This window comes from Gasterosteus aculeatus, chromosome 8 (assembly GCF_964276395.1).
Source record: "Gasterosteus aculeatus chromosome 8, fGasAcu3.hap1.1, whole genome shotgun sequence".
Classification (NCBI taxonomy): Eukaryota; Metazoa; Chordata; class Actinopteri; order Perciformes; family Gasterosteidae; genus Gasterosteus; species Gasterosteus aculeatus.
Window position 1 is genome coordinate 10577605 of NC_135695.1, and position 23342 is coordinate 10600946.

Below are 23342 nucleotides of genomic sequence, written 5' to 3' on the forward strand. Positions count from 1 at the left end.
AAATGCCCATGAGAAAGAAAAGTGGTGATGTTTTCTTGAATTAACTTCACTGCAGAAGTCATGTTCCATCTTTAACATTTGCGAATTTGTTGTAACATCAGTGAACATCGTCTGGGCACACTAATGTACAATTTTCTCTACAAGACAACAGGCGCTTTGTACTTTGTAGTTTTTCAAAGATTTAATTGGACACTCTTACGTCCCTCGTCTCAAACATGTTGCCTCAAATCCTAACTCATTTATGTTCTGATTCAAGTGTACTGAGGTAAGTGTGCTGTTGTTTCCCCTTTGACTTAATAAAAGCCTCCCGATTTGTCTTCACAATCCCAAAACATTCTTCATCTTTTAAACATAAAGAAAAAAATTAAAATTGGCATTTCCATCATTAAAAAAACTTTAGAATCAAATTTGAAATTTGACCTTGGAAAAAGCAGTTGACAAAGTCATCTCACCTCAAGGTCCATTTAGCAGCTGCTCTGGAGCTTTTCATAATATCCATTGGCAGATGGAGTCTGCTCCGTTTTCATGGAAATACATTCATGTTCAAATTTCCGAGCACTTTTAAAATAGCAATCTACAAAATCCATTTGTTGGTTATGTTCGTTTAAGGTAATCAGAAATTTCAAAACTCCAAATGGACCTTGGGGTAAGATTGTTTTGTCAATCACTGTATATGTTATATATGTATATGGTTTTATATGGTCTTCCCTATGTTTTTTATTTCCCTTTGTTCTATTCTATACCTCTAACTGAACTGCCCCCCTGCTGCTCCATCGAGGCGCTCGGCTACACACCTAACTTAACTACATGTCATTGAGCCATTAACATACAAATGACCTGCAGTTATCCTGTGATCGGGGCCCTCAAATGCCACCAAATGCTAAGGAACCACCATTTACAGATAAGTAACCCAGCTAGCTCTGTTAAGTAATTCCTTGCCGCGCCATTTTGGCTGAAATCGAAGGCATCTAATTGGCCATTTTGAGATATGCCTTTGACACTTAAGGTTAGTGGTAGAGGTGATGATGATAGTTGTGGTTGAGGGGTGTAAAATGAGGGCGAACACACACGTATTGCCCCGCTGTGGTATAAATACGACACATAGCCCCCTCCTTTGTAATTGGGTGATGATCTGTGTCCATAGGATGAGCTCATGGCCGCCCCAACAACACAGTCACTGTTTCTGTGAGGAAGAACACTGTCCATACACATACATGACAGCTAAACAGCTCACTTACAGGAACTGTGTGATGATTTCATTTTTTCAGAAAATTCTTAAGATGTTCACTTTGTTGAAAATTCTGAGCACAGTTTTAAAATAAAACTAATTTGCTTGATTTTTTTTACAAAATGTACCTCTTCACAGCAATTTCAATAATCTTATTGTGTTGACCTTTTAGGTGTTTGCAAAGAAATCAGAAGAGATTTTAAAGGGGAATAATCAAGAGGTTTGATTGAAAGCTACCACATGAATACATAATATAGTTCAATGCATTAGGTGAGATTGTTTTGGCAACTGTTTGTAAGAATGAAATCTCTACTTTTCAAGACTTACATTTGTAATAACAGCACACACCAATTAAAAATGAATTATTTACATTTTGGTTATTGTAAAACATTCTGACATTCTAATTTGAAAAATACTCCCAAAAATATATATTTTTGATGCACGTTCTGCCATCGTCTTTATTTGTATTTTTTGTTCCTCACACACAAAACTCAATGGAACAACGTGTGTGACAGTTGGATCAATATACGGTAGATTTGGTGACCTAACCTCTCTGTCTGTCCAAGCAGGAAATCTAACAGTTATGAAGTATTTCATCTGGACTGAGCCGCAACCTTCGACCCCGAGTGCGGCTATTGCCTCTTGTCTTCCCCAGGCACGGCGCAAGTTGTTGCACACTTGTCACAATGTTGGAGGCAGTTGGCAGGTAGCTCTTTTTCTCTCTTGGTCCTTGCCATTTGCACTGTACACATCAGCTATTAAATGACGGTTGAGCTTCAAGCACGTAAACATTCTTGTTAGTTTGTAGCAGATTTAAGCGCAATCACAAGGACTTTTCCGCGCAGCCGACAGGCAATTTAATTGACTGAATGTTTTGGTCCAAAGTCTATGAGATACTGTATTTGTAAATTGAAGTCAACTAAATATAATCCATTTATTTGATTCACATTACAGCAAGTGAATATTTTAGTTGCCAAATGTGAAGCTAATCTACGTTGTTTAGCATATTGACAACTTGTGCAGCTGGCTGTTCAAACAAACAGTAACACTCAGATGGGGATACATAATCAGTCACCCTCTCATCCTGATTTGTAACTGTAAACTAATCATCCCGGAGCTGCAGCTGTACAGCAACAACACTTAAGTGGGTCCTCTGCTTTAGAGTCATCTTGCTATCCTGTCATCAACATTGAGATAGCAGCTGATAGGTAGACAAGACAGAATCAACAGGGAAAACAGAACAAATAATATTGCCCTCGCACATCATTTATCTGGCAGAAGGCAGCAAAAGGAGAAAGGGAAGAGAAAACAGGAAAAATCTTGGCCTGCCCGCCAATCTTTCATTCGCTCTGCGCTCATCCATCCTGAGTGCACCTCTTAATTTGGTCCTGCCACAGACTGGGCAACAAAGACCTTCAGCCATTGGAAACAAATGATTTGGCCAGGGAGGGGCAACAACTCATGGTCGGCGGTGCTGGGATTCACTGTGTATTAGAAGACAGGTTATAAAACATTTGGATATTTGGAAATTCTTGTTTTCAAGAGAACTTATCCAAGGCAGGTTTTCTGGGTAATTTTGTATTTCACTGATAGACGAATCCCAACGGAAAGTTGACCACTAAGCCGTCAATCATAATATCTTTGTTGAGAAAAGCATTCTGTCAATGAGCTTCAAAATGAACTGAATGTCTACCATCCCCACCCTCTTATTCAGTGTTTTTAATTCAAGCATAGCACATTTACACGTTTACAATCACCAATAACAAATGTGGTATAAAGCAGTCAAAGATCTTGGCAGACTTATCATTACATTACAATAAATGTCATTTCTAGATGCTGAATTGTCAGACTGTCATGACAGTCGTCACTGGCAGATACTACGAGCGTTAACTAGACAGCTAACTATGAAAACACCACATCTGGAGTTCTAATCTTTTTAAATGTCAAATATGTTCATCAAGTCTGCATACATGATGCCAGGCTGAAACAGGGCTAAAACTACACATGCTGGACAAAAGGTAGCAGTTTCATTACTGTTGTTTAGTCCAACTATGATCGTGCATTTTTCACTTTAATATAGCAATTAATGCGTGGCAATAAATCGCTTTTGATTCTGTGTCAGATCTGATGCTGATTATAAAGGGAAGTGTGAACGTTCCCATTAGTTAGGATGGGACCCAAATGAATTGCTGCAACAACACACATAAAGTGGTTACAACCCAGAGCATTTCTTCATAAAGACAAAGCGTATTGCTGAAGTGGGCTGGATGCCGGCATTCCACTGGGCTTGATTACCTGGTTCTTCTACAACCACATCAATTCAGGTGGAACTTACAAAGCGGGCGACTCAGCATCAGAGGTCTTTGACCGACATCCAGACATGACTTAAATCCTTTATCACAACAAACTAAATAATGAATGAAAGTCTTGCCCGGTGATACATGCTGACTGACAAGCTCACACAAAGGAGAGAAGACAAAGACCTCAGTCGAGGCTCTGTTCGTTTACAGTAAGTTCTGTGTATTGGGTTACAGTGCAGGGTGGCCACATGGTGACACTTGTGACTCCATTGATGTCAACCTAATTTTACAGTGAAACCAGAACCCTCGTGTCACCCTCATGTGAGAGTTGAGTAAGAGGCCTAGAATACACTGGGGAGACGATACCACACACACACACTCACTCGATGAGAAAAGAAAAATCAAAACACAGATGCTTGCATGGCGCAAACAGGAAAAGGCCATTTTACACAAGGTGCAGAAGAATAGCAACTACTCTGTGGCTGCAAACACACACATGGTGACCGGCGTTTCTCTTGGGATTACAGTGGCATAGATCGTGACATATACCAGACGGACACAAGCACAGGGGGAACTTTGTGACTCTGAGAGATCACGGGACAGATGCCAACTGAATGGACCATGTCACCGTGAGCAGTGTGAGGACACACGAGTCCCCAGTGGAATTCTTTCCTCGAGCGAACAGGACATTAGCGTTGATCCTTTCGGTGGGCCGCTCAAACATAAGTGAGGACATTAAGGATGATCTCTGTTTTTTTTCAAACTTTGGTCCGGACTGAAATATGTCAACAGGTCATGGATGGATTTCCAGATCGTCATGGTGCTCAGAGGATGAATACAACCGACTAATAATACTTATTTTTCCTCTAAAGCTACCATGGGGTTAAAACCACTTGAGGTGAAATGCCTCTTGTAATGTGCCCGGTTACCCGTGGGTAACACACACTTGATGTTTGGACCCTTGTCTTTATTAATATGGACAGAACAGATATAACAAGTCTTTTACCTCGGGACTCCTTATTCACCCTTCTCCGTAGTCCCACTACTGCTTTATAATAACTGGAGAGAATATGAAGCCCACACGATGCAGCCGAGGCCAATTACACCACCTCCCGGCACTGTTCCCTGAGCCACTCCCCGAATACGTCCCGTCTGCAGCAGAGCTGAACCACGGCCCGCCACCACACCTCTGCAAATATCAAGGGATGGCAGGGACAGCGTATCAACTTTTCCTTTAATTTTCATGCATGTTGTCTTTTCAAATTACAAGCTTTGGCATGTAAGTGACATGATAACATTAACTAATCCCTTCACTGGTGGCTGATGTGAAAAAGCGTCAATAATTACCTTTAGTTTGGCAGGGAACACAAACAGTTGTCTTCTTGATGAAAGCCTTGTTTGTTTGACCCATGTGTCTCTGATCTAACACATTCCCACTCAAATGTAGTCAAATACAAGTGAGAGCAGCCTGTCAAGATTTAGCTCAAAGAAACTGTATCTTCAACAGAGGAAAATGTAAAGTCCCTTTTAAAATCAAATTTCTATTTCCAGTTAAGATTAGCTACATAATCTGTTTTGGTCTGTGAATACAGAATAGAGAATACCTCTGAAGACTTGATCCGTCGTAACGGCTGTTGTTTGAAGTTGACCCTCAGCCGGTATAATGAGCTTTTGGCCAGTGATAAATAAGTTGGGTCTTAAATTCAATATATTATTGTAAAATTCCACTGCTCTGCAAACACAACATCATGTGAGATGATGATGGTCGGACTCGCGCGCTCAGATGTTTTATATTGTATTAGAGTTGTGTTTAGACTGTAGCAGCAGCACATAGATGACTACGATGTCAGATGACTTTGGTTTCAGACAAATACAATTTAAGGTAAGTGGAAGCGTCTTTGAAATAAATAAAATGTTTGCAGAAGGATTAATGTTCGAAATTGAGAGGCATCTCGATACAATAACCAGAGGTCATGGAAGTTCAGGCACACTGGGTCCACAGCAAACCACTGTACGTTTGTGAAGGAACCCACCATGTGGGTCAACACTGAAGTGTGAACATTTTCAATGAACTAGATCAATGAATAGCATTCAACTCTGACTTTGACCTTTAAGCTGTGTTATGTGTGTACAATCTTTATGAGGGTCTGTGCGCTACAGCATTCAATGTAACTGATTATCAGAGCACAAATTTCACATGTCTTTAAGAAGGTGTGAGATACATGGTCTCTGAGAGCTCAGTGCAGTGCAATAAAAATACTCAATTAAATAAAGAAGATTCCTTCATCCATTGTTACACATACTAACACACACACATCCTAACAGCATGTACTGCAGACATTAACAGAACCAAATGGGTTTGGAGTGGATTACCGTAGAAGAATTATTCAAATGCAGAAGAAGCGAAAAGTCATGAGTTGATATTTTTCAAAAGTTTTCAAAAATCTCTATTTATTAAAAATGCAAAATACAAATGTCAACATTTTACCTTGTTTGCAGTTGGAGATCATACCATTGTTTTCTTGATTTCAAGAGTATAGTTGTTATTGTTAATGCAAAAATCATCTTTCTGAAACAGAGAAAAAACACTGTCTGCTATCAAACTTTGTATACTGCTTTTAAAAAATAAAAGTCCCCTTGGGAGATACTCATGCAGGAAATACTTTAATGGATGATGGATTCATATAATCATATAATATAAAACATAAGAAGTCATATAATCCATTATCTATTAAAGTATTTCCTGCATGAGTATCTCCCAAGGGGACTTTTATTTTTTAAAAGCAATATACAAAGTTTGATAGCAGACAGTGTTTTTTCTCTGTTTCAGAAAGATGATTTTTGCATTAACAATAACAACTATACTCTTGAAATCACAAATATATAATACAATATAATATGTGTCAATAACATGGTCATGAAGCGATTAGCTTTGTAATCCATGCTGTGATTGTTCAGAGCTCGTTACAGAAAAGGAATACAAAATGTATTCATCAATAAAATCAGCACACAAGAGATATGTTCATGTACAGAACTGATGAATTATCCACAGGACAACCGGTTGCCTCGAATCTGAGTTTTTTCTTTTTATTATTCATTGTTAATTGTCTGCCGTGGATAGAGAGCTCTCTTAGTTTCCCTCTCTTTCTATTCAGTTGACATTCTTGGGTTCTTGGGGAAAATCCGGAATTCCTAATGAAGTGCAAAGCATTACATATGCAGGGAGACATTTTTGGATCGCTGATAGCTACAGTCTGGCCATGTTCCCGCTGCATGAATTTGCACCAAATCCAGTGCAAAAAGAGCAAGAAACAGCAATGACATATAGCTGCAAAGCTCAAAATGTATGTAACTTCCTCAATATTATCCTTGACTGGCTTGCTTTGTTTCAAATGTGTGTCCAAACCATGTACACAGATGAATGACCCAGCAAAGGAATTCCTTCTGCTGCTCAATGAAATGGCTTATACGGGGCAAATTTAATATGTGGTTTTGCACAGACAATACGGGGGTTTGAGCAGATCTGCTATGCCCTGGAGCTGGGTGATGTAGAAGAGCAACACAGAGGAGAATGGGGCCTTTGTGAGCCTCTGAAAGTTTGAAGGCCCCTTTGCAGGAAACATAAAGACCTGACCCAGTAGGACGATCCCCTTTAGAGGGAAATATACCATAACCATGACCATAACACAATTGCAACAAATACCCAATAACTAAGCAACAGTAAGTTTGACACTGCACCGTAATTGCACGTCAGCACATGAAACTGTGTGGGAAACTATGCAGGGTGAGGGAATCGCTCGAGTGGGGATGTGGTCGTTATTGCAGAATCCCCTGTTATCGGGGAGTCCCGGTGGTGTACAGTTTTATGGCGCTGGCCATATCACAAGGTCCCTTTTCATTCCCAGTGTTCCCTCTCCACCATCAGGTCAGGGTGCACTTGACGACAGTCTTGTAAAAGTGTATTCATACTATTAAAAAATGATAGGGAAAAATTTCCACTTGAGGTTACAGTCCCAGGAAAGAACATCCCATAAACATTTAGGCCTCCTTTGTTTCAGTGTTTGTTACCCCGCATCACCAGGGCAGGGAACACCGCGGAGTAACCATGATTCTCTGATTGCATTTTAGCACATTAAGCTCTTTTGTAAACATCTGATAACATTCAAAGAAGGTGTAAGACTGCTCCAAATAACATTACCCGTATTAGAGCCACTAACACTAGTCATCTGACAGGAATACCGCTAATTTCTAGTGTAGATTGTTTTGATGGAGAATTCTAACATGGTAATTGAATTTGCTGTTCCGGGTTGCTTTCTCAAGTCCAATCACATGGCCCCATTAGTCGTTTAGCCCTCGCTTTGGTTCTTGAGTCGTCGCATTACAGCCCAAGAAGAAGCAACTGAGTAACTATTAACTACAGCTCTTTGATGATTTTGGAAAATGTGTATGTGCTTGATCCTTCACAAGCTCCTTCGCTCAACCAGTTACTACATAAATGAAAGAAAGTTTTAAACCAACAATCATTTTTATAAACAAGACGCTGTAAAAACTTTAAAATATATGGTTTTTATATATCCTATACATATATCCTGCAGATGAGTGTGTCTTTTTTTGAATAGGTTTTTCACAACTAATCACTAGAGGTTCTGAAAAATTAAAATAAGCAAAATTATAATATATAAAGTTGAGATACTTTTACATTCTGTGTTGGTGTGTTCGGGTGCAGGTTTTATATTGTTTTTCACTACAAATGGGTTTACATTGGTGATAAAGAATTCAAATTGTCATATTTATTTATTCAAACCTTAGCAAAGTCTCCTGAAATAAGAAACACAGGAGTATACACATTCATAAAAAAACGTATGAAGATATCTAATGTGAGATCTACTTAATTTGTTTAGAAATAAGCTGATCCTCTGACACTAAAGAAAGCATTAACACAAGTCACAAGAGTGAGGGAGAGTTGATAGAAAAGAATAACAAAATAGTTTGGCCATCTGAATATTTGTCTGATAGCCTTTTAAGTCTTATTTTTACCTTTTTCACATCAATATCTTGCATCTGGAGGCACTATTTAGTCATGACAAAATGAATTCTAATGTGCAAAAGAAGTCTTTACCTTCTGTTTCTTTTTTTTTAAGTCTACCAATCATGTCCCACTATAAGGCAGGTTGGGAACATGCTCACATATCTGACACGGAAGACAGAAGATACTTTCTCCATGCGCTGGTCAAAAACCAGGCCAATTTGTGTTGCCGAAGGTACAGAAGAGGTCAAAAGAGGTGAGATACACACACAGCACACAGTGGATTTCCATTGAAGGGAGAAATCAGTCCAATTAGTTACGAGATGCTTGAACCTTTAAAGGGGAAATCCTCACTGAATTATCTACTGCCCGGAGTGCTGCACATCTCTGGGAGTGTGTGCAGTGTGCCAATGTTGAGTTGACCAAGTGACCAGCAGAATGATATTCAATGTGAGCACGCTGCCAGGTGTCATTACAGTTTGCCAATCAGTAGAGGAAAGCAGTCTCACATGCCGCCATCTGTTACCGGGACGCCCCTGCCAGCTCACCGTAATGTCCTTCACTTTATGCATAATTGAGGGAATGTCTTTTGTCAGATAATTCTTAACCAGGCTTTGAGAAATAACTTGGGACAAGTGAAATGCGGCGTCAGGGGGCCAAGATATCAGATGTTTATTTCCAAAGCTCTTTGTCCACATCTTAAGAATGTGAAAGAATGCAAACGTGCAAAAGGCTAAAAAGAGATGCGCATTACACATTGAATCCAATTCATTCTGAAGTATGAAAAGGCCTCGGATCACCATTCAAATCTGACAAGGCACAAGACATCACAGTTGCAGAGGGTACATTTTGACACTGACTCATATGCGAAGAACGGATGGATTTTATTTTAACATCTCACAACACTCTGGGCATTGTGGTCACTGTGAAACATATTGTAAACAGCCGCCTCCTTCTCTCGCCAGCTCTGAGTCATCCCGACTTCGACATCACAGAGCGTGTTTTGAAACGCTGTACCGCCTCCCCCTCACGCCCCTCACCCCTCGCGTTGGACGGGGGCCGGAGGTCCTCTCAGTCAAATCAAAAGCGCTTCCCCCGGCGGTGTGGCGGAGCCCGCTGCCTCCGGAGCCACTCGTTGCGACATGCGAGGGGGGGGAACTTGTGATCTTTTTAATTATTCTGCACTTCATTTCTATCCCACCATTCAAAACGCAACGTGAGAATTGATTGCCTCAAAGATTCATCTTTATAATCTCCCCGAGGCCCATAAATTATCCAACTTTTGGGGCAGGGTGGACGAGCTGCGAAGGCAGAGCAGAGCCCCGTCCCCGCAGACTGCTGGGGGAGCCACACTGAATGGGGCTGCTCTTTTCGCCGGCTGGAAGCGGGAGGGAAAAAAAGTACACTTGTTATCTTGTGAATCCTCAAACATGTAAGATAGGAATGTCTTGAATGTCAGCGACAGAAATGGAATTAACAAGAGATCTTTTTATTGTCACAGAAGGTCATTAGGCTGCCAATCGGGGTAATTATGGAAATGATCTCCCCAGCTCTTTGGAATGTTTTCCTGCTTCCATAAGGACTTGAAAGTGTTCAATCAGCCTCTCTCGTGGGAAAGTTCAGCCATAACTGCAAGTGTACCAGCAAAATCAAATTAAGCAAAGAGATTTCATTAGTATTTATAGCCCTGAGGCATTTGTAAAAGTATGGAGCAGTGGAGTAATGTGGGACTGTGGAGGGGAGAATTATTGCTTAATGACAAAGGCCATACCTAGAAGACATACACATGGATAATGAATAGGGGGACATGATTGCATCTTAAAGAGGATTCTTGAGGGAATGTAAAATATTGATGCTTGTGTGGATCTCTGTGGATTCCCGGCATGGGAGTGAGGGTGGTTACTTTGCTTGGGTGTTAACACTGTTTGGATGATAACTTTATTATCAAGACATGTTTAAGAGCGTCTTTCAAAGTATTAACAAACACCAAATTATTTTTGAAAATCACTTAAATTGTATGATATGGTAATGCAAGTTGGATTAATACAGCAACAACATAACATGCTGGATTAACTTTACCCAGGATCAGTCGGTTGATTAGACCCTGTGACGGTGTTAATCATTACATCATTTTGGGGTTATTTAGTGTGATAATTAATTGGAGGTAATTGTTCTCATATTAAGAATATTTCATACTGCATACCTCTGTTCCATTCAAATTCAGTTGAAGATATTTTACTTTTATGATATTTATCTGATTGATATAATTACTTGATGGGTCTCTAAGATTTTACATATAAAACTCATGTGAACTTATAAAAGATTGCTATCCAACCATAAATAAAATACCTAAAAGGATTCCTTGAGTAAATGATTAGTTAACTTGAATGAAATAAAAACAGATTAATATGTTTATTCCATTTTTATACAAAAATGTAAAACATTTTGTATACTTTGTATAAGAAGGATTTGCTTGTCTTTTTCATCTTAAATCACAGTAGACTGGATCATGTTGAGCTTTGATTAATGGTCAGATAATCCCAACTAATTCAGAATGCCACTTTTCTGTATAGGTGAATGTGATTTTTTCATTCATTTCTAGTAAATGGTGTTTGTTGCAGCCAGGCTGACTGTAGAATAGTTTTAAAATTAGCTGCACCCTAACTGCAACAAACTGATAAAACAGGTACCCTTTTTCCATGTTGAGATATTTTAAGTACATTTTCTAATTTAAACTTTCCTGAGAACATCTTCAATTTAGGACTTAATGAAGTCTTTTAAAAGTGGGCACTAAAAACTTCCTTTGGACTGTTGTTTGAATCCGGGGTTGAATTGAGTCGGATCAAGCAGAGTAAAGTTCCATTGATGTGTTTAGAATGATATAAATGTGTTATTTAGTAAACAATTATGGTTTAGGAGTCTAAACGTATTCCTGTGTATAATACATCACTTCACTGTTTGCTGGAGAGATTCAGGCCCAAATGAAATGAAGTCAGATAGCTATGTGCAGTAAATTGTAACACCAGATTTGAATCATTGGGTCTATTCAGTCCACTTAACCTCTGAGTAATTGACAATTTAAAGGTGCAGTCCTTAATTTCACGAGACAGCACAATGGCTTTGATTAGGATGGGAGGTATTCACTTCCCCAATGGATTACCAGACAAGGACACCTTTTCATAAAGCAAATAAGGGAATGGGCAATCTATGCATCAGAGGTGAAATATAGTTAATTTGCCTCAAGGTGATAGCATTAGGCCTTTGTGAGAATAAAGCATTTTGAACATCACCAGTGATATTCTGAAGCACTTCCGGATATAGGCACTTCTTAAGACAAACAGATTTAGTTCAATCAAAATCAAAACAGTGTGTCTAAAGCTGTATTTATCTCCTCCTCGTCTTCTACAAGTCATATAATTGGGTTCGAGAAAAGGTAAAGTGTCTTTGTGAAGAATTTGACAGATTATGTGAAGGAATATTATTATGGGCAGGCCAGGCGGGGATGGAGGTAATTTAGTGTGATGTTACACATATATATATATGCATCAGTAGGCAAGGGGGTATTGAGTCGGGGGTCACAGAGTGGGAGTTTATTTTTTATATCAATTATGTGAAAAGCTGCCTCTCGTGAAAACATCAAGATCAGACAAATGATATTGTTTCTCTTGTATAGAGCATCAGAGGACCACAAAATACATTACGGTTTCTTTATTTTTGAAGACCATTAAAACAAAAATAATGACCATATTCCGATTCATTCGCTTGTTTGAATCAACAATATATTAGTATGAATTTTAGATATTACTGGCAATCCCGGTTATATTTCTTTCCCGATCACGACAACCAATTTGACACCTACCGGCATGTATTAGCACATCGTTTACAACCGTTTTATGCGGACAATGATGAGGTGCAAAGCCGGGCTGCCTCGGTTTTGACACCGCGTTAAGCGCACTCTATCGAACCAATTTGCACTGTTTGCCGCCTGAATTGCCGCTCTCACACAACACCGCGACCATGTGCGGCTCTTCAGCCCCAATCTGAATGACAACAAAAAGAAAAAAGCCTACATACAGGGTGACATTGCACGTACTTAACAGATACACATTGGCATGGTAATCCGGCTGCATTTAGCGGGAGGTGTCACTTTCCCACCAGCACCAGCGAGTACTGACATGCGGCGTCCCCGGGGGCTCCTCTCCGGCGGGACGGCCGCCGGAGAGGAGCGATGGACCGCGGAGGGGGAAGCGTGTTTGTTAGTGCTTTGCAGAATCGAACACATAAAAGGGTCAATTTAAATAAATGAAATGTATGTTTCATTTTTTCTCTCTCCAAATAACGGTTTTAAAGATGGGGCGAGGTGGTTTGAGGCCATTCGCTGAGGAGAAACACAATTCGTTGCGATTTGTCATAACACGTAAAACGTTCTGTCAATATTTTACACATTTATTGGAGCCGGGATCGAGGGAGGGATTCGTTTTGCCGTTTGTATTTCCCAGTAAATAAATCCCCAGATGGGATGCTTTTCATTGAAAGCCCCCCTCTCAGTGATTTTCGACGCAACTCGAAGGCCAAAATACAACCCAGGTGATGACACCTAAGGCCGCACGAGCCAGATGTCTGATGACCACGTGAGAGTTGTGTACGGACCCTGACTAATTTATAGATTTTCTGAGATTTTTTTCTTCTACTTCTTTTAAGTATATCACAATCCACAATGTGAGCCATTATTCCGAACCTTATCATATCTCAGCCCAAAACTACATCAACAAGGCTCAAAGTTACGATATTATCCGTACATCACTTGCCGTAATCTGCTGTATGATGTCACACACGCGCGAACATACACGACTCACGCGCGTCGATCGTCTATTCGGGGCCCTTTGTGTCGAGGGATCTGCAGACCATGGCTCTGGTTGATCCTGCAGGTTAGAAATGGGCTTCATCATATTGTTTGACAGAAACTCGTATTTGATGAAGCGGATTCTTTGAGAAGAGCTGCAAATGGTGATTTCCACCAAGATTTTGCCCAGAATTCATATTGTCGATCATCTGCAATTATCTTACACTATTTTAATCATTCGATATTGATTTTGTTTGTTTATACGCATGCTAACAATGCCATTGCCTTATTGCCCCCCCCCCCCCTTGCCTAATTATATAAATAAAATAATTTCCCTTTCAATACGCTTGATTTACAAACAGCTTATTTTTATGCAGGAATCTGATATTTTGGCCTGTTAGCTTGATCACTTATCATATGTGCAGAATTATGATGTAAAATAGCACATTTGTAGGTTATCATCAGTTTTATTAGAAGAAACAAAGCAGAAAAGCCAACATTTATTTGTTGGTGTTTCACGAAGAACACGTTTTTCGTGAAATTACGCTAAAAATCCTGTCAGCGTCAGAAACAAGATTACATCTCTGGTAGTACTGCAACAAGTATTCAAAAGAAATTTAGCTCAAATACAAAAACCAACAAACATATTAAAATGCTTTCAAATCTTCACAAGTCAGTCCCATAATTGATCCTTCGTTCTAAAAAATGTGTGACTGCGAGAACCAAAGTTTTGAAGGTTTTCTTTGAAACATTAAGTGGTAGTAATTGCAAAGCAGTAATCAATGGCCAAATATCCCCAAGAAGTTGATTTAGGATGGAAACCCGTGAAATGACGCCACAGCCCCCCCCCCCCCCCCCCCACACACACACACACAATATAATGATCTAACAAAATCTAGCATTTAAAATCTGTCTCCCTCATTCGTCCACCGAAGGGTCCCTGAGCAAACACCATGTCCTCCTCTGCAGCTGACCCTGACCTCTGGTCCAATGTGAGACAGCCTGGAGGAGCCTATACGGGGACACATGAGAGACAAACAAAAAGTGTCCCTCTCGGGGGCATCAGCAGAGCATCACCTTATTATGATCACAATTATTTGTTCCGTGACCTTGCTGGTAGTTTGCAGCGTTCACATGTTGTGACTGTTCCCTCTCCATCACCTGTGCTGCTGCCTCATCTGTCTGCCCCCCCCCCCCCACCCCCCCCATAATGGTTTCATGCTGGAGCGAGTTGGCTTATTATACTAAAAGGTTTTGTCGCGCTAAGCCGTGCATGTGTGCTTAAAACGTACATTTCATTAACAAACCGCGGAGGTATAAAAGCGGATTTATGAGGCCTCAAAAGATCACAGGAAGGACGGGTTTGAAACCCCGCTGTTGCAGCCAGGTTGTATCAGCAGTTACGCCGCCTTTCACACAACACTGCGACCACGGTTAAAGAAAGAGAGGAGAGGCGGGCTGCACCTGTCCCCCTGCACACAAACACACACACACACACACACACGCAAAAACACCAAGATCCCTGGGTCAAAATCTGTAGGCTCTGCTGCATTTCTTAAAAGACTAACATGTGGCTCGTGACGATGTTGGATTTTTCAGCTAGAAAACATCCCATGATGAATTTTACAGAGGCGGCTTTGGCCGATGTCAATGTTGGAATGGAAAAATGCAAGAACTGCGTCGAATTGTCCACAAGAGGTTAACAACAGGATTTCAATTTTAGATTAAAAAACACATCTGAAAACCTGGAACAATAGTTGATTCTTCGAATTTGCGGGGCAGAATCCAAAGAGAAACATGAAGCCTCCCGATATAAACAGGTGCCTGGCGGATAAGCAGGGAAGTTGATGCACACCCTGGTTTCATCTGCTGAGTCCGTACTGACGGACCTCCAGATCACACAGGTCAGATGAACGCGAGGCGAGTGTAATCGGAGGACACGTTTCCCTCCTTCGACCCATACGAGTATTATTAATGACAGCGTTTGATTAATCCGATTTACACCCCGGCAGCGGAGGTGGCGCGTGAAGCAGCACCTCAGTGCGCCGCTGAAGGTAATTAAAGGATCACGTTTACTTCATCAGATGAAACAAAATAACGCGGACGGGATTTTAAAATCGGAGTTCAATGACAAATAAATGAATGTAAACGTGATATTTGCTAAGATGCATTCCGCTTTCTTCGTTTGAGTTAATAAATTCGTTATTAATTAGTTAATTAATTAATATGCGACATGTGTAATTACTAGAAATGTAGCAGTAGTCGCAATAAGAATATACATATATATATATAACAAATAGCGTTTCTTAAATAAAAATGCATTCCGCCTTATTCGATCCACAATTAATAAATATCCTTCAAAACGTATTTTTTTCGATTAATTGATGTGTTTATATTTTTGTATTCGTCTCAAATAACTGAGTGGCGTTTATTATACCTAATTTGCATTCACGTGCTATAAAAGACTTCCGATGAATCAATCGAAAAATCAATCGAAAGTTTTCGTCGAGTTTCAATTCCCATATTTTTTGATTTGACGGCGCATTTCTTCAGTTGCTTTGAACGTTGTACGAAATCCTCAACTGTTCCTTCGCAAATGTTCCCACGCAGCGGAGGAAAGCCCTTCCACGTCCCCTCCCGGAGCCCTGCCTACACCGCTCACCTTCATGCTTGTGAATATATGCTCTCTTTGCATTCACCCGCTGCCCGCATTTCCTACTTTTTTCAAATGTAAAACGGTGCACTGATTGGGGTCGTTAGCACCTCTTCAGAACTCTTAAGGAAATTCTTCATTCTCTCCATTCATAGTCGCTGATGCTGTTGGCCGCCGCCGATGCTGCTCAATATTCTCCCCACCTCCGGCTAATCCTGCGGGAATAAATAGACTTGAAGTCATGCTTTGCATTCGTAGTTGAGATTTACACGGCGGAATGGAAATATCAAGGCATGCGCCAGATAACGCGCCAATGTGGAATCCTTGCGCGCGGAAAACGTCTCCGATACGAAGAACATGCATGCGTTTAAAGTGAGAAAAAATACATGCATGCACAATAAATACAAAAAAAAACACACATGGGTTTAAATAAGTTAAAGGAAGATTACGTGAACTTAGCTGTTGTCGTTTTCATTCTGCAGCTTTCCGCAGTTTTGCCTGAGCAAAGTTAGAGGTTTGTATTCTTTTTTTTCTCGCCGCCACGTTAATGCGCATCAGATATTTCAATCATGCGGGCCAATTTTCTCCCCCCCCCCCCCCCCTCCTCCTCCTTCCTCCGCCACCGTTAAATGGTCTATGACGGACGAACACAGAAATCAGCGGAAAGCAGCATTGCTGATGTCCCATTGTTGACAAATCCATGAAACAACTCCAGTTTGCATGGTTTAACAGAGAGGAGAGGGAAGGCGGGGAGGGGAGGGGAGAGGGAGAGGGGGCGTCTGTCGTCACCAAACCACGTGTCCTGGGCCGATAGTATATCTTATACTGGGGAAAAGTCATCCATCAGACGGTCCTTTTAAAAGCCCCGGTCTTTAAAAGCGGCATGTGTCGCCTCGACTTGGTTCTCCAAATACCGCTCCTGTAGGAAATATACGCACCGACGGAGGGGGACGCCGGAGCGCACAACATCTGCCAACAACTCCGAGGCAAGAACCCGCAGCTCCCCGCGAGGCCTCCTCACCTACCGAGTGGAGAAGTATTCCTAGAAGTTGAGGTTTTTCTTTGACTTTCACTGGGGACGGTCCGATCTCTTGACAGGGGACACCCCCTACCCACCCACCCACCCCCCAAAAAAAGGTCCTGCACTCTGTGTGTGTGCACGCCTACCACCGACAACCGGTCTGCTGTTCTGGGGGGTTTCCCAGAAAATTAAAAACCAAAACAAAGAGGAAAGCATAAGTAAGCCGTGAGATGACCCTTTCTGGAGGCAGCGAAAGAGCCAGCGACATGTCCGGCCAAACTGTGCTCACGGCGGAGGACGTGGACATCGACGTCGTGGGTGAGGGAGACGAGGAGGGCATGGAGAGGGCGGACAGCGACTGCGACAGCCCGGTGGGAGGCATCCTGCGCGACCTCCGGGGGGAAGCGGCCGACGAGGAGGAGGCGGACGACGACATCGAGGTGGAGAAGGAGGAGACCGGGTCCGGCGGAGGGAGTCCGTGCTGCGAGAGCGCCGGGGAGGGAGAGGCGGGCACCGGGAAGGGAGAGGGTCAAGACCAGAGCGCGACGGGAGGCGGGATCCAGAAGCCCAAAAACAGCCTGGTGAAGCCGCCGTACTCGTACATCGCGCTCATCACCATGTCCATCCTGCAGAGTCCGCAGAAGAAGCTCACGCTCAGCGGCATCTGCGAGTTCATCAGCAGCCGCTTCCCGTACTACCGGGAGAAGTTCCCGGCGTGGCAGAACTCCATCCGCCACAACTTGTCCCTCAACGACTGCTTCGTGAAAATCCCGCGGGAACCCGGGAACCCCGGCAAGGGCAACTACTGGACCCTGGACCCGGCCTCGGAGGACATGTTCGACAACGGCAGCTTCCTCCGGAGGAGGAAACGGTTCAAGCGGGTCCAGCCGGACATGCTCCGGGACCAGACTGCGCTCATGATGCAGAGCTTCGGCGCGTACAGCCTCGGGGGCCCCTACGGGCGGCACTACGGGATCCACCCGGCCGCTTATTCCCATCCGGCGGCTTTGCAGTACCCCTACATCCCCCCCGTGGGACACATGCTGCCCCCGGGGGTCCCCCTCCTGTCCTCGGCGGAGCTGAACAGGAAAGCGTTCAACTCGCAGCTCAGTCCGAGTCTCCAACTTCAGCTCAGCAGCCTGAGCACGTCGCTGATCAAATCCGAGCCCTCGAACCGACCGTCGTTCAGTATAGAGAACATCATCGGGGTGTCCAGCGCCTCCTCGGTGTCACCGGGCGCTGCTTTCCTGCGGCCTCCGGTGACCGTTCAGTCGGCCCTGCTGAGCGCTCAGTCCCTCTCCCTGACCCGGAGCTCAGCGGCTATCGCCCCCATGCTCAGTGTGCCGTCAAGTATGATTTCTGGACACGTTTTACCTTCGTCGGCGGCGGCGGCTGTGTCCAAATGGCCGTCACATTGACTTTATACCATGAGAAAATGAACTGTTATTTTTATATAGAGACGTTATTATTATGGGGGCGGGGGTGGGGCACAAATCAATAGGCAACACTGGACTCTGTAGCCATGTAAATACATAGAGAAAAAAAGAAAAAAGGAGATATTTCTGTACAGGTAATATTTGTAAATATTTGTAAAAAAAAAAGAAAAAAAGAAAAGAAACAATTTTACCTGTCTTTTCTTCTCCTTTGGTTCCGCTTTGGGATCTGTGATCATTATTTTACATTTTCTTTTTTCTATTGAAATTTCAACTGGACACGTTTTTGCTTCTTTTTCATATGACACCCAAAAAGCTCTGAAAAGTAGTCTGTTTATAATAATAAAAATATATATGTAATCTATGTAGCTATATTGTGTTGTAAACTGAATTTATTTGTAAATAAATCTAAGAATTAAATCAATTTTCTTTATTTACATTTCTAACAAATTTATTGAGAAACCGGATCTTGCAAATGTATGTTCTGTTTATTTGAATTAAGATGTTGGCCTAGATATATTAAAATTGTCTGAGTAATACAAGGTTTAATAATTATTATAATCATGTACTATCCACAGTGTTCAAAATGTAGAATTTTAATTGGGATTTTTATGTTTAATTTTTAATTCCGGTTATTATAATTAGATGTATTTATACAACAGCAACCACGTTAACCATTTTTACTGCAATAAAATGTTTGCTTGCATTGCAACATTATTCAGGGCTTTAAATTTAAAAAAAAAAATTTGGAATAACTCTTTAACTGTTGCCAAAGTTTTTTGAAAAGGCTAACGAATTAATAAACATACATATATAAATAAAATTATATGGATACTAAATGTAAAGCAGCTGATGAAGGGGGGATTATGGTATAACATAAAACATGTTTATCCATTTATCCTGAAGTTCAAACCTTAATATTGCTTGTTGAACTTGCTAAATGTTGTTTTTTAAGCTGATGCAAATCTCATATTATATTTTAGCTGTGAAGACACACAAGTGTAAACCCCATTCAGGGGTGTATAATAATTGTTTTTAACTATATTTAGGGTGGGATCCTGATAATGCTCTTTGACTGGAGGTCACAGTTGAGACACCTTTTAATTCACCATTACATCACTGCTCGTGTCGTTTTACAGGGAATTCTTCGGCTCGGCTTCTATAAAGGTAACAGCTTCGCAGTTGTGTCTGGGTAATCACTTCTACGCAAACAGCAAATGGTGATTGGGTTGGTGTGTGATTGTGTGTGTGTGTGTGTGTGTGTGTGTGTGTGTGTGTGTGTGTGTGTGTGTGTGTGTGTGTGTGTTGTGAGGGGGTTACAAGCGCTATATTTATCTGATCCCCATGAGAAAGAGAAAGGAGCCTCTGCTTCAATTCACTTTCAGACACCAAAGAAGGTGCTGATGATGCAGAAGGCTTCTCCAATGTCACCGTAGCCTATTTTCTTCATCGTTGTTAGCATCACAGCATTAATATTAATTTTAGCATAGTTTTAGAATATGGTGTATTATTATTATTATTATTATTATTCTAAGTAGTATTTTAGAATTCGATGTTTTTTTATTGGTTTCCACGTTACGTTTTCCTCACGTAATAACATGTAATTTGATAGAAAAAATATAAATATGAAGAAATACGGCCTATGTAATGTTTTTTTGATTTTGGTCGTTAGGTTTTTCTCATATGGACTATGTCTGAAATGTTCACATCGCTCTGAGACGGTTCAAAGAGATTGTTGGAGACACGTCTGGCACCACCAGAGGTCACTTCCAGGAATCAGGAGCATTTATTACCAAAATATGTCAGACATACAAGGAATTTGACTTGGCGGTTGGTGCATAACATCAGAAAGGGCGCAGTCACTCAATATCGTGCATATTTAGGGAATATATGCAGGAAAGTAATACACGAGTTTGTCAAATGCATGTTGTATTTCTATGACGCGTATTTAAAAAATAAATGTCAGAAAGAAAATAGAAAGCATTCCAACAGCAAACTCACGCGACGTTAACACGCTTATCGTTAAAAGTATTTGGTTTTCTTCAGTCATAGCATGTGTCACGTCGTTACAGACACGGCTTGAGTCTTCCCAAATCAGGCTCCTTAAGCAAAACTCGTATTCTCCTACGCAGTAAAACCGCAGCGATGTGTCCGTTTGTGCAGGGGGGGGGGTTCAAGCCGCTAGGGGGCGATATGTGGCACGTGGCTCTACAGTAAGGATATCAAAAATCAAACAACTATGATTAACACATGGAGGCTATTCCTTCACAGACAATAAATCAATTCATTTTATTTAATCATATTGTACAATCAATTAATAATACATCTTCTCAAATCTAGAGTTGACTTTAAGGAAGACAAATTGAAATAAATTAAAATATGGCCCAATTGTTAACTTTCATTGCCAATAGTAAACATTTGTAATGTTGTGCGCCAATAATCACAGTATACCCACTGCTTTCATACCGAGTACAGGTTCAAATATCATGCATCTTTTACTAGATAAAATTAAATTGTTGATTTGAATTAATTCAGGGTTCCAGAGGCAGATGAAGGGAAGAAACAACCTTGAAAACTACCAGACGTCACGTGACTTCAATTGGCCAGAATAGATACATCTTGAACTGAAACAGTGTTGAAAATAATACACAATTCTGTTGCAAGCGCACTGCTGGACCGTGATCCCACCAGCCAGTCAAAATCAGTTGCAAGCCACAGTCTTTATAAATACAGTTTGCATTGTGTGTTGGATTGCTGACTTGTTTTGACCAATAACTGAACTGAGAGCAGAAATAAATTAAGAAACATTGGAAGTATGACTAATTCACCAATACTTTAATTAATTTTCAATTTTCGGATTTACAGTATAAGTTAAAACAGGAGAGTGAGTTTTTTTTATACGTTATTGCTCTGTAAATATACATGTACCTTTGTGCCGGCTTAAGTGGGAGAAGCATTGACCTTGTTAGATACATCGATAGGAGGATATGTTCACTCATCCTTGAAACACCTACTCAATTATCTTATGATTCTTAATGCTCGTCCTATTAATCCGATCCACAGGCATTTATGTTATAAAGAGCGTCCACAGTTCCTATTCCTTCAAGTACTGAGCATTTAGGGGAGTTTTGAATATCAAGAAAAAAAATTCAAATGTTTTGAGTAAATTTATGGGTGATCCAAAGGCAGAAAAATATATTGCTCTTGCTTATATCTCCATAAATTACAATTTTGTGGCCCACGTATGTCAGGAAAAATGCATATTGCTGAAAAGGTGCCCATTTCTCTCAGGATTATACCCACACCATGTTTGTCCATACACCAAATCAATAGACCCCGTAGTGCTTATGCCACCTGCAGTGTTGCGTCAAAGGGACTCCAGTGTCTCAATAACAAAGGTAAATCCAACTGAACATCAAGTTGGTCACAAGTGAGTCCTGATCATAACAGCTGGGGTTTGTAGATGATTGATGAGTTTCAATATTGATCTGTAAGGCAACATGGTTGAGGAGTTGTTTTTTAAGAAGAAAGTCAAGAATGAACTTTCACACTGATTTAAACTTTGTTTTTCTCAGTGTAGTTCCATTTTCATTCCCAATTAACCATATTAGTGGTCTGTTTATAACAATACGTTTGATAGATGCAGCATTGACATTTGTCAAAGCTATACAATTGAAGGGGATGAAAATGTATGCACCAGCTTTTATGCTGAAAATGAATCCCGATCGTAAACATCCAGGTGATAACATTTCTTTGACACAAACCATCAGACGCAAATACCCGTTAAAGCATTTTGTAATAGGATTTCTCAAACAATTCAATGATGATGATACAATAAGGTTACATTTTGATTTATGGATATACTATTATTTGTTCTCATGTTAAGTAACATTTGAAAAAATAGCAGAAAAAACTCTGTGTCTGACTTGCTTTACCAAACTTGTCAGTTTATATGATAGACTGCAATGACATTGACAAGCAAGGCCCAGGCCTCCATAATAACTAGGTCATCTTCCACCAGAAGCCATAGCCTTCTTCTGGGCGGAGATCACAGACAGTAAATGTAGGTACAGCGGTTACTGAATATTTAAAAAGGCATAGAGATGAAGCAATAAATGACAAAGTAAAGCTGGCGTGGCCAGGCATTAATAACTAATGGATACCAGTGAGTTATAGGCTGCTGCCGTTGTAATGAAAGTGTCATTGCAAATCAGCAGTTGTCCGAGGTTATTATTATTTATGCATAATTGATGCCGGAACCCCAAGGAACGTGTCTTACCCAACAAATCCCAACACCTTGAGAGCAAAGACGGTGGAGTCAACAGAAGTAAAGGTCACAGAGGAGAATATTCCCCCTGGGCTGAGACTTACATTGTATAACCACACATCTGTATACAGAGGTTACAACTATGACACACGGGAGAGCTGATCCACTGCTCCTCCACTCATGTATGATACCATAATGTTTATAATAGACAACATACTGAATTAAGTCAAAACAATCAGCTTTGAAAAAACAAGGATTTAAGTCCTTCTAATTATACACTCAATAGCATTAGTTTTCTTCGAACATGAAAGATTATAGTTACTTTTCCATGAGTCAACTGTGATTCATATTCGTTCCTTTGACTACATTCTTGTTGACTTCACAATATATTCTGTTATACTGACATTCAATATTAATCATGCAATATTCCCAATTTAAATACAAGAGTTGCCTGTACTTATATAGTAGTTATGGGTAATCTTTACTGTTGGGCCAATATTAATTGTCATGCAGAAATGGGACAACTTTAAGACCGTAGTATGGGGGAAAAAGGAGAAATTCTCTCATATTA

At 40.9% G+C, this 23342-nt stretch overlaps 1 protein-coding gene across 1 annotated transcript; it reads left to right on the top strand.

The window, feature by feature from the left end:
- Positions 1-15841: 15841 nt before the first annotated feature.
- Positions 15842-18934, top strand: foxd3 (forkhead box D3). Its single transcript, XM_040185240.2, has one exon. The coding sequence runs from the start codon at positions 17302-17304 to the stop codon at positions 18487-18489; it is 1188 nt and encodes a 395-aa protein (XP_040041174.1). The 5' UTR covers positions 15842-17301; the 3' UTR covers positions 18490-18934.
- Positions 18935-23342: the final 4408 nt, after the last annotated feature.